General features: G+C 32.3%; 3 protein-coding genes and 1 non-coding gene across 6 annotated transcripts; 2 read left to right on the top strand and 2 right to left on the bottom strand.

The window, feature by feature from the left end:
* Window positions 1-328: 328 nt before the first annotated feature.
* Window positions 329-1889, bottom strand: LOC118267554 (protein FAM177A1). The gene is made up of 2 exons (XM_035581615.2): window positions 1669-1889; window positions 329-1141 (listed from the first exon to the last, which is right to left on the bottom strand). The coding sequence occupies exons 1-2, from the start codon at window positions 1807-1809 to the stop codon at window positions 872-874; spliced, it is 411 nt and encodes a 136-aa protein (XP_035437508.1). The 5' UTR covers window positions 1810-1889; the 3' UTR covers window positions 329-871.
* Window positions 1890-2353: 464 nt separating this feature from the next.
* Window positions 2354-8986, top strand: LOC118267803 (uncharacterized). Its single transcript, XM_035581996.2, has 10 exons — window positions 2354-2702; window positions 3135-3328; window positions 3751-3809; window positions 4003-4189; window positions 4720-5549; window positions 5816-6378; window positions 7021-7134; window positions 7490-7638; window positions 8223-8317; window positions 8714-8986. Exons 1-10 carry the CDS (start codon window positions 2586-2588, stop codon window positions 8959-8961), a joined length of 2556 nt encoding a protein of 851 aa, XP_035437889.2. The 5' UTR covers window positions 2354-2585; the 3' UTR covers window positions 8962-8986.
* Trnae-cuc (transfer RNA glutamic acid (anticodon CUC)) lies at window positions 6842-6913 on the top strand. The gene has a single exon. It is a non-coding gene; the product is annotated as a tRNA-Glu (tRNA).
* Window positions 8987-9185: 199 nt separating the features above from the next.
* LOC118267669 (upstream stimulatory factor 2) lies at window positions 9186-15003 on the bottom strand. Of its 3 annotated transcripts, none has more exons than XM_035581779.2 (7): window positions 14837-15003; window positions 14623-14666; window positions 14337-14423; window positions 13132-13209; window positions 12546-12658; window positions 11709-11893; window positions 9186-11072 (listed from the first exon to the last, which is right to left on the bottom strand). In XM_035581779.2, the coding sequence occupies exons 1-7, from the start codon at window positions 14896-14898 to the stop codon at window positions 10913-10915; spliced, it is 729 nt and encodes a 242-aa protein (XP_035437672.1). In that variant the 5' UTR covers window positions 14899-15003; the 3' UTR covers window positions 9186-10912. The 3 variants fall into 3 exon arrangements, with proteins under 3 accessions (XP_035437672.1, XP_035437673.1, XP_050550047.1); XM_035581780.2 differs by having other exon boundaries at window positions 14623-14661; window positions 14837-14965; XM_050694090.1 differs by lacking the exon at window positions 14623-14666 and having other exon boundaries at window positions 14837-14975.
* Window positions 15004-16534: the final 1531 nt, after the last annotated feature.

Here is a 16534-nt window from a genome sequence, read left to right as displayed (position 1 = left end):
ACATTGAAATTCCAATTCAAATTCTTATTTGAAAGTATTATTGCTTATGCATTAACTTATTTAATACATCTTCTGATAATATATTTTTTTACTAAAATTAAAAAAGAAATCTTCATAGATTTTGAACATACACAGAGTGCACACAAAAACAGTTGCTGTTCTGTGACCATTCATATTTTTGGCACCAATAATATTAAAATACTGTTATTTCTTTTTTATTCATTTAAATTTTGTAGACAAAAAAAAAAAAAAACAATTGATTCATTTTTGTAGACATTGAATCATGTTTGATGATGAATTGATTCATGTTTGAAATTAAAAACAAATATTGAGTTAAATATTAATTTTATTATTAATATGTACAACAAAATAAAGCTCTAATACATTCAGTCCCTCGTAATATGCGAATTACATTAGCACATAGATTTAGTCACATCTAATACTATGTTAGTTAAAATTGTTTTACAATATAACACAAATAAAATCGACCCATAATCAAATTCCTTTCTTATTAATATCCAGAAACAAATTGATCAATATCATTCTATAAATATATTAAAATAAATTCATTATTGCTTAAATATAATGTACTCAGAACTTTACTAGTTGCATTTCACAAAAAAAAAAAACTATAACAGACTATAAATAAATTATGACTTACAGAACAAATAAAATAAATATTTATTATTTGACAGATACTCATAACTGGTTATTGAAAAATAAATCTTAAAGTAATATCAATAATGTCACATTTTGAATACCAATACTGATTACTCCAAAGAGAAGTAGACTAATCTATTTTTTTTTATAAGTTTTTAAACTGACATGGTCACTAGTTACATCTGTAGAACCTAAAATAGGTTTTTTTTTTCTAAACTTCTGCTTTGTCCTTGCCAGGTTCATTAAGAACTAAGGGTATGTCTCCACCACCATTCTTGGGTACCCAACCAACAGCATCTTCATCCATTTTTCTTTTTTCCTCCTTCATTCTTTCATATTCATCTATTTCTATTTGGTATTTCGGTGTAGTAATACCAAAGAAACTAGCCAGTGACTCGCCAGCATAGTCCACTGCATTAAGAACTTTGTTACCTGACTTCCATGCGTAATGGGAGAACCATGGACCCCATTCTAGAGTTTTCTGGAAATTAAAAAGACAGTATTGATACAGATATTTTTGATATATTGTAATTTTGTATACTAATTATTTGTGCTTGTATGCTAATTTTTAATAACTTATTGTTGATTTTTTATAGATTTTGGGCAGTAGATCACTTAGGTATTCATATTATAAATAGTAAACAATATTTAACAGTGCAATTACCATATTAATCAAAGCAGAAAATCGAATTATTTCATACTGTGTAACAAACAGTAAAAAAAATCAATTTCTCATAGTGCATGGATTTACGGTAATAATATACACCGTGTCAAATTTAATTTATTTATCATATAAATAATAAAGAACAAAGAGTAAAAACAACAAACATCATCTTTGTGCATTAGATCCTTTATCAACTTAGTATGCAAATAAAATTAAATGAAACGCGTAAAAAGCCTTAAAAGCGGATCTTTACCGTCATTGATATTATTAGAAACGAATAACATCAAGGCCTTACCTTTGCTGGAGGTAATAAAACAAACAATGTATGCATTATGGTTACTCACCGGATCAACATTTGTTTCTTGAGGTTCGCTTGCTAACTCCGCTACTTCTTCTTGTTCTATTTCTTCTTCAACACCATCGCTGAAATGCAGAACCCTTCCAGGTTTTTTAATTGTAACTTGAACTTCCGAACTATTTTCCATTTTAAAATTATTTACAAAAGAGCAATGTTGTCAAGTAGTCGTCACTGTTTATTTCTATCGAATGACGTGAGACGTCAATTTGACGACGACGTTTCTTTACACTGTTCCGTTCTACAAACTTTGTAACTTTCCGAATTCATTTAAATTTAGGGCCACCGCTCAAAATCAAAGTCAAAGGATTTATTTGCTAATGAAGTTATATAAAAGGTGTCACAAAATGTCTATGGGTTCAGTATTCAGTCAAAATACAATGACATGCAAAATACATATTTATCTTAAATAATATTTAATTTGCATATTATTCAATACATCACTGCCGGTTCAGCACGGTATGCACAGCATAACAAACAATTTGATTAGTAATCAAGTTATTTTGAATCTTATTTCAATAAATTTCGAGATAGTGTTTATAATTTATCTTGATACCACGATGCAGCGGCGTGTTGTGGCATGTCTTGCTTTCTTGCTTCGCGCCGTAGAAAGAGCAATTTCACCAACTTGTCACTGTCATGTCAGTATAATTATGTCACTACTGTAATTAGTGATTTGTGTACATAATGTCAAAGTCTGTATATGGAAAGCGGATTTTTCCAAATAATATCTTTTAAAAACAATAACAGAAACTAACAACCTGTATAAGATGTAGTTTTAAATATTGTAGGTATTAAAACAAGTAATACGACGGTATAATTCTTGTGAAAAATAATCATTTTATCCAATTCTATTTACGTTAAAGTTAAAACATAGTAAAAGTAAACAATAAGGTTTGCAATAACATGGGAACTATGGAAGGATTTTGCAGGGGTTGTCTTATAAAATACAATGATCCAATGGAGCTGCTACAGTATACAGAGAAATATAGAAGACTGTTCGTGTATTCCACTGGGATACAGGTAAAAATAAAAAATATAAAATCCACTGTAGGTAGTACTGTCTATTACTAGTACATAGTAATGAAGTGTAAACAATGATGAGCAGTAAAATAATGTGTAAATATTATCTATTGCTTCCTTCATATCCAGCTTAATCCAATCATTACATATAACTTTTTTTTTTTATGATATAAGCCGGTAAATGTCCAGACAGATTACTGATGGGTTAAGAATTGAAGGGTTGTAGGGGAATCGTTGATTGGGAAGATCATATTGGACCTCCAGTAATCTCACTCACACCACAAAAGCATAGTTTCATGTTGCTTTTTTTATGAGGCCATGGTATCACTCCGGTCAAGCCGGCCCATTCCTGATGAAACATGAAATAAATCAACATTATAGTTAATCACATAGTTTGTACATCACTTCAAAAATATTTTATTTTAATTCCAGGTGAAAAGAAATGACACATTCACATTCCAACTATGTAGAGATTGTTTCCTGAATATGAAGCAAGCTTGTAAGTTTAAGAAACAATGTAGAACCACAGACAAACAGTTTAAAAACTACAAAGCGTTGAAAGATGTAGGAGACCCGATAGATTTTTGTACATTCCTTAAAAATTGTGATGATGCTTTAACATTCCGGTAAGTTTAAACTCAACTTAAGTCTTAATTAGGTTAAAGTGACAATATACTTAGTTATGTGTATAACTACAGCAAAGCGTATTCTGTCCATGCCCAAACCTAGAATGCGCCCTAGGCAAGCACCTCATAGTTGGCAGTTGGGGCAGTGACTGGCAATCGGTTGCCACGCAATTAATAGCGAATCGATTCCCTCCCGGAATAACTCTTTGTGTGATCCACAAATTGTTGTCTCGGGTCTGGGTTTCTTGTGTATGTGAACTTGTATGTATGTAAAAGCACCCACGACACAGAAGAAAAGCCTAATAAATGTGGACCATCACATTTATTAAAAATAAAGGAAAAGTTGTCACAAAATTTTATTATGTACGATTTTTTATCTACTACAGGATTTGGAATAAAACCTTTTACTATTGACATTTCAGATTACCATTAGCAAGTGGAAGTAGTACACCAGCTACACAGAAGAGAGATGATGACAACGGTAAGATTCGTTGCTGTTATATTGAAACAAATATCAATACAATTACACATAGTTATTACCTATTTAACACATACCATCCAGAATATGAAGTAGATTGTGTTTTTGTTAAACCGCAGAGGTGGAGGACCAGAAATAATAATATAAAATACCTAATTGGTGTTGCACATTTTAACAATCTAAAACTTGATTTCAGAATCAACATGCACAAGTATACGTAACTTCATGACGGACATCCTACAAGGAGAGGAGATGCCTGACACGGAGGCTCGGATCATCAGAGAGGTCATTGAAGAGGAGGCTGATGTGCTGGAAGACTCACTGGACTCCCACTGGCTACAAGATGACGTGTCTATTGATACGGACTTCAGATTAGATTTTAGGTAGGTACAGAGAACTATTCTATATATTAAATTTTAATTTTTTCAGAGCCCCCGTTACCTGGGGGCCGTAGGTAAGCAAATAACAAATTTACCAATTTTTCAAGAAATTGCAAATAATCAATAAGTTGGCATCAACTACAGCAAAACTAGTGTCATCAGCTCAGCTGTTGTAGCATCGATAAGTCTCTTTGAGGTTTGAAAACTAGGGTGGGAAGAGTCATTGGGTCATATTACCACCTCCCCCTCCTAAACAAATTTTTATACAGAGCCCACCTAAGGCATGCTACACCACTGATTCTTATCTGGCATTACTTAGTTACCCAGCTTTCTTTGAGGACTATCCTCAATTTGCATGTTCCCTTTATTGGAAACCATTAATTAAGAATTAGAATAATTTCATGTGACTTCATTCCGTCACAATCATACATTTTTAAACATTTTAATAGATTTCTTATGTTTACTACGGTGGGATTATCACTATATTTTTCTCATTGTTATTTATCATCTATTAATGTTGCTATCTTTCTCAGTTTCAGCCCATTTTCAACACCTCGGTCCGTAAACAACGATCATTGCTATACACCTAAAAAGTATGTTGAGCAAAAAGAGGAACAAATCAGCTTTGAAACTGTAAATACTGAGAAACAAACTAGAATACTCAACGACTTTACAAAAGCTTTCCAAAATGACGAAAATATTAAGGAACCAGATAGTTTTGAAAACAAAGTTATGGAGAAACCTGAAAGTTTTAAAAGCCTTTATCCGTTTGAAGCAGATGAACCAATTGTTCATGTTGATCCTGTAAAATCAACAGAGGAACCATATAAACCCAATACAAAAAACATTAAAGAGATCACCAGTTTTGCAACTAAAGAAATATCCACCAAAGAGATTGCACTGAAAAGAACTTTTGCAAACAAAAATCTGAAAGAACTATGCGATTTTAGTTTAGATAGTCCTTTAGAAAAGCCAGATAGCAATAAAAATGATAGTTTAAAAGAATTATGTGATGCAACTTTAAATGAATTTGGTGAAGTAAAATCAGTAAATAATGCAAAGAATGAGGATAAAGTAATTAGTGATTTTAGTATTGATGAAATTGATGGTCTTGATAAATCTGTTAGCAATTTAGATCTACCATCATTAGACTATTCAGATAAGGATAGAACTAGTGCCATGAATTTTTATACTGAAAATATGGGATCAGTTAAATCAGTTGCAGAAATGAGCAACAGTAGTATTAATATTGAAGCCCTTTTAAAAGACAAGCCGTGTACGATAGATAGGAACTTAGAAGAAGCATTAAAGAATCCTGACAATAAAGAATTTTCTCTGGATGAATTACTTGTTTCTCCACCAGGTAATTAAAAATTGTATATAAGAGTAATTATTATGTAGACATGCAATCGTTTGTATCCTATATTTTTCTTATCGTGAGACATACTTACTAAATTAACTAAAAATCACGTATATTAATGAAGAAAGGCTCTATCTACTAATTTCGAGTCACAGAGCCTCTGTGACAGAGAGACTCTTCATCATGAGCAGCGTGCGCAAACGAGGTGACGTCGCGCAGCCTGCTCAATTGTATCCTGTTTTATTAATTTTAATAATTTGAACTTTCAGAATTCCAAAAAACATCAGCAGCATCAACACCAACTATCAGAAATATATTATTTAATGTGAAATACGGATTATCTGACACTGACGTGAACACCAATAAAAAAATAGGACAATGCATAGAACCGTACGACAATGTCCAAGGCGATATAGAAATATTCGAAGAATTCTTCCAAAACGATACTAAAGAATTTGACATTGATGATATTAAAAGGGCTTATGTAGATACGAAAGGGCAATGGAAAAGAGACCCACAGTCGATTGGTATTAAAGTTGAAAATGGAGATTCAAATGACATGGATTTTATACATAATGAAAATAGACAAATTGAAAATCATGAAGAAATAATTCCAACTGTTGAAGAAAGTGAAGTGAATAAGAAATCGCACTGTGAATCATGTAACAAGGAATATAAAAACGCCAGAGCACTGAATATTCATCTGGCCAAAATACATGGACTGGCGAAAAAGAAAGTATTAAATAATAAAAGTTCTAAAATATTATGTACTCAATGTGGATTGGAGACGACAGATACGTCAAATTTTAAAAGACATTTGAAAGTTTGTGGGGTAAGTAGAACTGGTAGAATATTATAATGTCACACCTTTAGTCCCCGAAAGGGTAGACAATGTAACACCCACTTTTATCAATTATTTTATTTATGAGTTCTATCAGTTCTTAATTATTGGAGGTACCAGACACAATTCCAAACTCCTTGCTATTATTATTATTATTTTTTTTCGAATAACTGAAATAATACTATAACTATTCGTCATTTTCAATTGCACAAAAATAAGTTAAAAAAAAAACATAAAAAAAGGTAGCAACATGGAGTCTGGAATTGTGCCCAGTATAATAATATGGCAATAGGCTCGGGACTTATAACACAAATGGTGAAAAGTGGTTGTATATTGTGTAGCGGCATTACGTGTCGTAATGTGTATCTCTGCTTGTCACCTCGGGGATAAAAAGCGTAAAGTTGGGGAAATTCAATGAGAGAATAAGTAATGCTATTTCGACGCGATGTTCATATCCGATATGGTCTAGTGGCTAGGATACCTGGCTCTCACCCAGGAGGCTCGGGTTCGATTCCCGGTATCGGAAAATCTTTTTGCAGACTTTTCAGCAAAATTTCTTTTTTTAACATAAAATACGAAGTAGTTTAAACGTGACTAAAGTTTAGATTTTAATTTTTTTTATTTTTTTTTCAGAAACCTAAGGCTAAATATGATTGTGAATGTTGTGGAGAATCGTTTACTTCACAAAGTAAACTGAAGAAACATAAGAGGGCCCATTCGGCAAACCCAAGACAGAAATCTCAAAACGTAAATCTATTTTATTATAATTTAACTAGCTTTTGCGCTGGCTTCACCCGCATTTTAAAATACTATAAGCACGTTTCTAGATTGGCTGAATATTGACTACACGGTTAGTGCGGTGGCTGGGCAACCGGCTACCGCGTAACGTATAGCGGTTTCGATTCCTACTCGGAGCAACTCTTTGTGTGATCCACAAATTGTTGTTTCGAATCTGGGTGTCATGTGTATGTGAACTTGTATGTTTGTAAATGGTCACAACAGAGGAGAAAATCATTGTGAAAAAAAAATACTGCCTACAAAGGCAATTTCATAAGTATCCTATGTTTATAAAATTTTAAAATTATTCAACTTTTTGTTCTAGCAATATATTTGTTCGATTTGCAACGCTATAATGCATAAGCGCAACAACTTTATTCTGCATATTAGAAGACATGAGAAGAATTATTCCATAAGGTGCAAAGAGTGTGGCAGAGGTTTCTATAGAGCTTCAGATTTGACGGCTCATATGAGGTAAGAGAACTAAGATTTTTTTATTGCTATCTTTGATATAACTTTCATTGTGGCTAGCTTTATTTTTTGATGAGGGAAAATGATCCAATAACTTCTCCCGCCTTGGGCGAGGCGAGAGGGAGTATCAGACTCTTACTGACTAAAAACCACCCCATTCCTACTCCTGCTTTTTGAACCGAAGCCCCGGTAAACCGCTAGGTAGTCTGCAGCTCCGGAATCATGACTGGCTGATTAGATGATTCAAGACTTTTTTAAGCTAGTTGATTTGATATTGTTATTTTTTTAAGCTAGTTATTAATAACCAGGTTAAAAAAATTATAGTATCATATTTGCATTTTTATGTAAGTATAACTAGGATAAAAACGCAAACATGTTATGGTTACACATCGAACTACACAAACCCAATTTGTCATTGTATCGCTTTGTAGTTTTTCGTTAGTTTATCCGCATACGTATCAACTATGAATAAATTAAAACGTTATAGTGGGGGGTTGGAGAACGATAGTTTATTCTGTATTTTAATTGCCGTTTTAACTGCTAATAATTGAGTGGCTGTTTATAATATTATTTTTTTTATTTCACAGACAACATACAGGTGAAACTCCGTTTAGCTGTAACTACTGCACCCGTTTATTCACCCGACAAGACATATTGAGTAGGCACATGAAAGTTCATTTTGGTATGTTTGTTTCATTACTAAAACATTTTGTTTCCATAGATCAGCGCGAAAATTCATTGATCTGGCTGATCCATACTTAGCAAATAAGTATTTATTAATCAAAAATTTTCAGAATGATTTCAAAGGCACATAAATGCTAATCATATCCTAATTAAAATCTATGTTTTTGCACTTGTTTTATATCTACCCAACTAACCCTTTTTGTACGATTTATCAAATATCTGTACCCTTAGTACAAGTTTAAAAAGAAACGAGAGCGCTTTCGACACTGATTGGTCGGCACGAATGAACCAATCAATCGGAGTGCCGAAAGCGCCTTCGTTCGATTGCTTTATACGTAAAGCAAACTCGTACTAAAGGTTCTGTAATCACTCAATAAAACTATTTTTTTTGCAGATTTTAAGAAATACGAATGCGACACGTGTCATCTAAAATTCAAAAGAAAGTATGATGTGTATCTACACCTTTTAAAGAAAAATAAGTGCGGACCGAAACCAAATAAAGATGTTGATAGACAAGTAAAGAACAGACTGATTAAAAAAGTGGCAAAATTAGATAATAATATCACTGTACTATATGCTGTAGGAGATAACGAAACTATTAAAAAGGAGCTACCGTTTTTGGAAACTGAACTGAATAATTAAAAAGATATAAAGAAAACATATTTTAATTTTAAAATGGTTTTGTATTGTTTTATTTTCTTCCTCACATTTTAATGTACTTAACAGTCTGATAGGAAATAATCCATAGTTTTGAATTTTTAGCGTAAATATAAGATTAAATCACACACCTGTAGTTCTGTAATATGCTAAACCACTTACAAATCTGATATGTAGTAAGAAAGAAAATATCAATAAAACACAAAATCTTCAACAACATCTGATTATATTCAAGTAGGACTGTGCTACAATAAAAAAAAATCGAATACAAAATACCTGATTCATTCTGAAACATGACCGGTATACAGTATGTGATCATTTGTATGAGGATTTCAAATTAAATGCAAATGTAAGCCAATTGTTAAATTAAGAACAACTCAACTCTTAAAGCTAGTATACCCTACTTTAGTACTATCCTTACACATTTTGTAAGTAGCTATAACTAGTATCATATAAAAATGTATAACTAGAACAACATACATAGTTACTTTAGAACATTCATACAGGTTTTGGACCCATTAGCACGAAGGAAGTTAATAAATAATAATTATTGTTTCGATAATAAGTTAGCCGTCATTCAGTGCAAATGGGTGCCAAGTATTTAAATATAATATTTGTTCAGATTTAACCAGTGATAGACAACAGTACGTGTGTGACATCACACACAGAACATCTTGAACTTGATTATAATTATAAAACGGATTTTACTAAAGCTTCCTAACTGTAAAATAAGCAATGATTCATTGTAAGGCAGTATTGCAGTGTACCTTTGCCTGTCATGGCGGAACACAGATTATTAATTTATCTAACAAGCCTAAAAACAACGAAATGCGTAAACTTTAGGCATATTACTGTTCCATCACCTAATATCGGTTTCATAGTCGATAAGTAACAGCTATGGCGCTTTTTTATAATTTTTGGCTTAACATTTTACTTCAAACATTATTTTACAGTTCGGAACCCCACTTCAATACACAAACAACATTATATTACATAATTTATGTATATAAATTTTAAAATCATACTCTTTTGGATTTCAATTCTTACATCTAAGTATTAGGCGTCTAAACTTTAGTGCCATTGATCACAGACACATCTATTAATTTAACTAATTACTTTTGACTACAAATCTTTGAACAAATATAATTATGCAAAGTGAACTTTAAGTGGAGACAGATAAATTGCAAAATAGCACAATAACAAGATCAATTGTACAGTATTGCTTATTTGCAATCAAATGAAAGAGATGATACAACTTGTATATGCACATAATAACTCACAAAATCAATTTAAAACATCAACTAATTATATTCATAAAACGAAAATAATAACAACAAAACATTGGTGTTCATAATGCACATGCATAAATAGGACAATAAACAACACATTGGCACAATACTGTCTCAGCTAGCTGCCACAGCAAGACCACGGTTTAATTTAACTAGTAATCATTAAAAATTAAGAAAAAATAAATGATTGCACATTGAACGTTTTCATTACTTGCAATAGGCTAGTTTCCTACTAGTCAAATTCAATACTTTTTTCGAAGCGTCAAAAACGATATTTTCGGTTCGGTACGGTTATGACGTCATCAGATTTTTGCGTCAAATAGCAGACTTATTTCTAGAAAAAATTAACAATCCAGTAGATCATCAAATCTATGAATGAAAGTGTGATTATTTTTTATTATTTTATTGTATTGAAAAGTCGAAATAATTTATTTTTGACTGAGGAAACTACCCAATTACATCTACACCAATGACACAACATCTTAGATTAAAAAAAAGGTTGAATATCACCACAGATAACTCATACAGCCTGTCAAAATGACAGTATTGATTCCAATGTGTACTTAGCTTAATCATTCAGTTGTCACTTCACACAGCATTCAGCACCTTGGTTTAGTCAGTCATCAAGTCCTACACATCACTTTGAACTAAGATTTCTGACCCTTAGGCCTGTGTGATAGCACTATGCAGTTGTCCGCGAGTTGGTTGCGCATTGAGCTGTTCTCTTTGCGCACTTCAGTCAGCTCTTGGTTTAGTCTCAATATTTCTAGTACGAGTTTTTCATTCTCAACTTCCAGTTTTTCTAATCTGAAACAGTTTATAATTGGATTAGACTTTTTAAAACATTACAAAATTGAAAATAATGTCTTTGAAGACAGCCAGCTTTCACTATTGACGACTTTGGGACTTTGAAATCGAAAAGTAAAGTATATAACCAAGGAGGTAAAGAAGCACATCATGTAAATTTGTACCCTTAGTTGGTACTTGTACTCTGATTGGCCGGATCGAATGAACCAACCAACTGAGCGCCGAACGTTTCGATTTCGTTAAACGTAAAACAAACTCATACTAAGCTCTCTGTTTCTTCCTAATCACTTAATACTTATCTCTAAAAACAAAACAAAAATATTACACAGTCTACACTACTGACCGACACCACATTATCACTTAACATTGATTAGAGATTAAATACAAAGATAAGAAATACAGCATTAGACTTGCCCAACTTTATCAGTTTTATTTTTTAACCCATTTTTGTTATTTATTGCAGTAGCTTAGTACAGTAGATAGAATTACAATATAAGGAAATAACAACTGAAGGTGAATAAATTAATATTTTCATCTCAAATTGTATGTTTTTGTACCACAAAGAATTTACACAGGTGGAAAACAATATTGAAAGTCATAGTATGGAATATGGAATAAAAAGAAAAGTATACTAACCTCTTTTGTTTCTCCGTTAAGTCTGTGATATGGTCACATGCTTTAGCTAATATTCCCCCTTTACTCGCAGAGTCCGGTAAACCAGAATTGGGAACTAAGTTGGCCAGTTTAGAAATCCAGCTGTTGATTTTGTCTCGACGACGTCTTTCGACCTCGTTGTGGGTTGCTCGCCTTTTGTCGTCACGCTGAAAGAGACAGTGGTTATGGTTGAATAGAAAATGGGAGCTTTTTAACATGTTAACTGCCACGTCGGATACTGATGACCAACGTTTAGTGGAGGATTTGCTTTCAATAGTTTTCTTTCGGCAGTTAATGCTTTAATTAAAACTAGTGGTCGCCTAGTGGTCGAAATTCGACCATATACGATTTAATTTACAATACCACTTAACATACGTTCAAGGATAATTTTTATTTAACTCAAACTCGAACAAACTCTTTTATAAAACTCTATTCATATGAGACGTCAGAATATCATCGCAATGTCTATTGATTTTGACGTTTTGTCAAATACGATCAGATACTATGCATGTGTGTGTAATGTTTTATTTATTGATTTAAAGTACTTTATAAGCATTATTTTTGAAAAATATTAGCGTTCTACACTTCTCCTACACATAAACTATAAGTGTACCAAATTTTATGCTCCTACGTCCGCGCAATTTTCGTAAAAAGCGGTCCAAAGTTTTTGTATCACGTATTAATATATAGATATCATTAAGAGTTGATTGAGCATGGTTTTTCTCATTTGAAGAAATACATAATTATTTGTCATTGACCCGAATATAGGATATTATATCAGGATAATACTGTGTTAGAGAATTATAAGTTAACACAAACCTTTTTTGCTGTGACTGCTTTTGTCTGCAGTGGATCTCTACGTGCATTTTTCTTTGGTGTAGTTGTAGTGCCAAAAACTTCTACAGGATTGCTAATTACAAAATATTCTGCATCTGAAAAGAACATAAAAATTAGAGCAATTATACCACAGTACTAAAATTGACGTGTTTCGACGTTTGTGTGAGAGAGGTTACTGAAAGCCAATTACCCGTTCCCCAATCTTCCCAATACCCAATTCCCCAACAACTCTTAAATTCCTAAAGGCTGGCTCACAATGAAAATACCTCTGGTAATTCGGGTGTCCATGGGCGGCGGCTATTGCTTACCATCAGGTGATCCTTTAAACTGCCCCATAGTCCATGATACTGTCAGGCTATTGCTGACATATTATTATGTTATTGTTTATTACTTCTTATGTTATATCAATAATCTAATCCTTACCAGGAGATGGCGAGTGTGTGATGTTGATGCCAGCTTCTGCCCCATAGTCCAGCAGTTATTACATTTGTATTTCAGGCTGCACCAGCTGGAAGGACAAATATTATGTATAATTTCGTAGTTATAAGTTATACCAATGAATCCTTACCAGGAGATGGCGAGTGTGTGATGTTGATGCCAGCTTCTTCCCCTGTCATAGTTATTAATTTGTATTTGACTGCACCAGCTGGAAGGACAAATATTTTGTATTATTTATCTGTTGTTGTAGTATTAGGACGGGTCTATGTTCAGCAGCGGGTGACTAATGGCTGATAATTTGACATAATAATTAATGAATAACACAAATAGCATGAGGCGAGGTGCACCACTACCGAAGTATCAAGTTACAGCATGCATTTTGTATTACAAGTGTTATGTACTAGTATAATATGATAAATCTTAACTGTTATATAAAGTTGAAGAGTTGTTTTGTTTGTTTGAAACATGCTAATCTCAGGTACTACTACTCCGATTTGTAAAATATATTTTGTGTTGGATATTCAAGTTATCGAGGAAGGCTATAAAACATAATGCTTTGATCAAAAGGAGCCGAGATAATATTAACAATTTAAATTATTTTAATTTTAAATACAAAATAAATAATGTATGTAATCAAAAAAGGACTATAATATGTATAGGATGAGAATATAGAAAAGTTGAATTTGTTATAGACGTTTTCTCAAACACCAGCATAATCTACATACCTACACATTAATGCAATAAATGAGTTTGAGCTTCATATACATATAATCATTTATTTAACATTAAGGAAATAATGTTAAGTATCACACTTCAGGAAGCATTCATCAATTTATAATTATGTTATGATGACATTCAAAGTTATAATCAGGATGATAAAATAACAACATTATGTGTAAGTATACATAGGTATTTACAATATTAAATACTGTAAACAAACACTGATAGCAGAGATGATCCAACAACTCTCTTCATTGAGAAAATATTTACAATTAAAAGGTTACAATGTTGATTGCATTCTAAATCTTATTGGTAAAGAAATAATGACCGTTTCAGCGTTTTCGCTTCCCACAAACTTAGTCAAAGCTATCCACTCATTTAAAAAGTTTCAATGTAAATAAAATGTATTTCAAAACTTCAAGATTAATATTATATTACCAGGACATTTAGTTTACGATTCATACAACAAAGTTTGGTGTTACATAGAATTAGTTCAATTAGCAAATCAAATTAAAAATAGTCAGTAAATTGAGCAGCTTATGAGTCTCCCAGTAAGAAATACTCAAATTAGACATTATCTGTGTAACTCTAGTTTAAAAAAAGAACTTTACTTACATAGATCTTTGAAGCTATACGTAGTATTAGTGTCGTGGGGCTCCAAGTAGGGCTGAGACACTAGTTGGGATTTCTCTTCGTTACTCCCTGAAATTAATAATAATCAAATCTATCACTAATTGAATAACACACGACAGCACTATAATGCACGCACATAATTAAATTGAAACATGTTACAGCGAATTAGGGTTACTTCTGTGCAATGGTAAACAAATTAGTTGTGACTACTTGTTACGAAGAAGAAAATAAAAATAAAAGGAAAACAAAACACATAGATATTACATACCAAAAGATCCTTCATCTACCATGCCCAAATATTCAATATCTGCACTGCAAACAAATGCGATAAATTAAAATACAACACTTGAAAATAAAATCTAAATCGAGAGATACTGCGTCGACTGCCAAGTTGCAAAACTATAAAGCGATGACCTTCGGTGCCTTAAAATCATATTATATAATGCACTAAACAAATAACACCAAATTCAACAGCATATTACCTGTTATCAAGTGAATTTTCATGCATGTCATCAACGTCAATTTCCACTTTGGCCATTGCCATTGTAATTATTTTTGAATTTCCACAATTTGATCACGGGAACAAAATAAAAGGGTCATGTGATGAAACCATAAACCAAACCAAACTGCTGAGTGTTGCCAGTTTACTAAAGTAAAATAGATTGCATGTTGTCTATGGTTTCGTTTTAACTTAACCATAAAAAAACAATTACAAAATTATGTATTTATTTCTAAAAAAATACGTAAAATGTTTTTAAATTAATACAAACTTGAAATTACGTATTCAAATTACAAACAAAATTGTGAACAGTGCCATCTAGACAAATAAAGGAGAATTACTTCATGATACGAACGTTACGCCATCTAGTTTTGTTAGACGTAACTATAAATTATCAAAAAGTTTTAAAAGCTAAACAAACTTCTTGGATAAGACTCTTGATAAATAAATTATTGTAAAGATATTTATGAAGTACATTATTTTGAAAAAATACGGTATTTATTTACTGGTTCTAAAATTATATTGTAATTACAATAATTTACAGAGTAAGACAATACAAAGGTATCTACCTATTTAAAACATAAGGTAACCTAACCAAATAAGGCCTACCTTATTTTTATTACCGCCTAGCTCGTAGGTTTAAAATGACAATGGGCTGATAATTTCAAAATCTTATATTTATTTATTAAACTTTGTAATAATGGAATCAAAATGGCTTTAGAAACAAAAATTACAATTTTGTAAACACAAATAACTAAAGTGTCACTTTGGCCTTATTGGGAACCCTATGTCTTAATAAGGCCTCAATAAAAACTAGTAAGTATTCAACTTCTTAATTATAACAAAACTTTGTCAATGCTTATAATAAATGTAATGAGATCTTATTAATTAATTTTGGTCATTATACATCAGGGTAAACGAGTTTCTCATCATGTAATGCCCATCTTTGAAGTCATCGGTACCCCAGCATCAGTCAAACAAATGAGAATAACTTCTTGTTCTGTAGCCAATTTAGCGACCGACCTAGCTTTCGTGTAGTGGAAACCACTCTTTAGATGGTGCGTACTTCTTTGGAAGTTATATCTGGCTGCAGCAGCCTACCGGGTAAAACAGGGTGCATAAAATTCGAAGGGTGATTAGATACTATGAAGAATTTCCCGATATCCATTCACCCTTTTTCTGTATCTATTCACCCCGTTTACCCCTTTCTACCATTTTAACAGCGTTTTCCATCTTTTGCAAAATCCATTGGCTTTCTTTTTGACAGAAGCTGGTGATCCGTTTTCTTTGAAATTACTGAAAAACAACTATGCCGTAATAAGGCCTACACGTTTTTTTTGTAGGCTTTATTAGGGCATGGCACATAGGTAAACAAAACAACGATTATATGAAATACACCGATATTATAGCTATTTCACTAATGTGAGGAGATGGCTAAATGTATAATTGTCATATAGACAAAACACGGCACGTCGTATACTGATAAATATAAAAATACTAACAGTTTACGCTACTCGAATTTTATAAAAACTAAAGTGCGCTCCACGTCGTGATTGTTTTCGACTGTAGGTTCCAACATAATCACGGCAAGGTTTGCTTGCTGTGCTTAAATTAGTTAAGTAATGTGCATGCACACTTCTACAAACTTTGGCGACCATTTGACATCGGGAAGAGGGAAATT

The sequence above is a fragment of the Spodoptera frugiperda genome, chromosome 6 (genome assembly GCF_023101765.2).
Source record: "Spodoptera frugiperda isolate SF20-4 chromosome 6, AGI-APGP_CSIRO_Sfru_2.0, whole genome shotgun sequence".
Lineage (NCBI taxonomy): Eukaryota > Metazoa > Arthropoda > Insecta > Lepidoptera > Noctuidae > Spodoptera > Spodoptera frugiperda.
The sequence above is the reverse complement of the archived record's forward strand: the minus strand, read 5'-3'. Positions and strand labels throughout refer to the sequence as shown.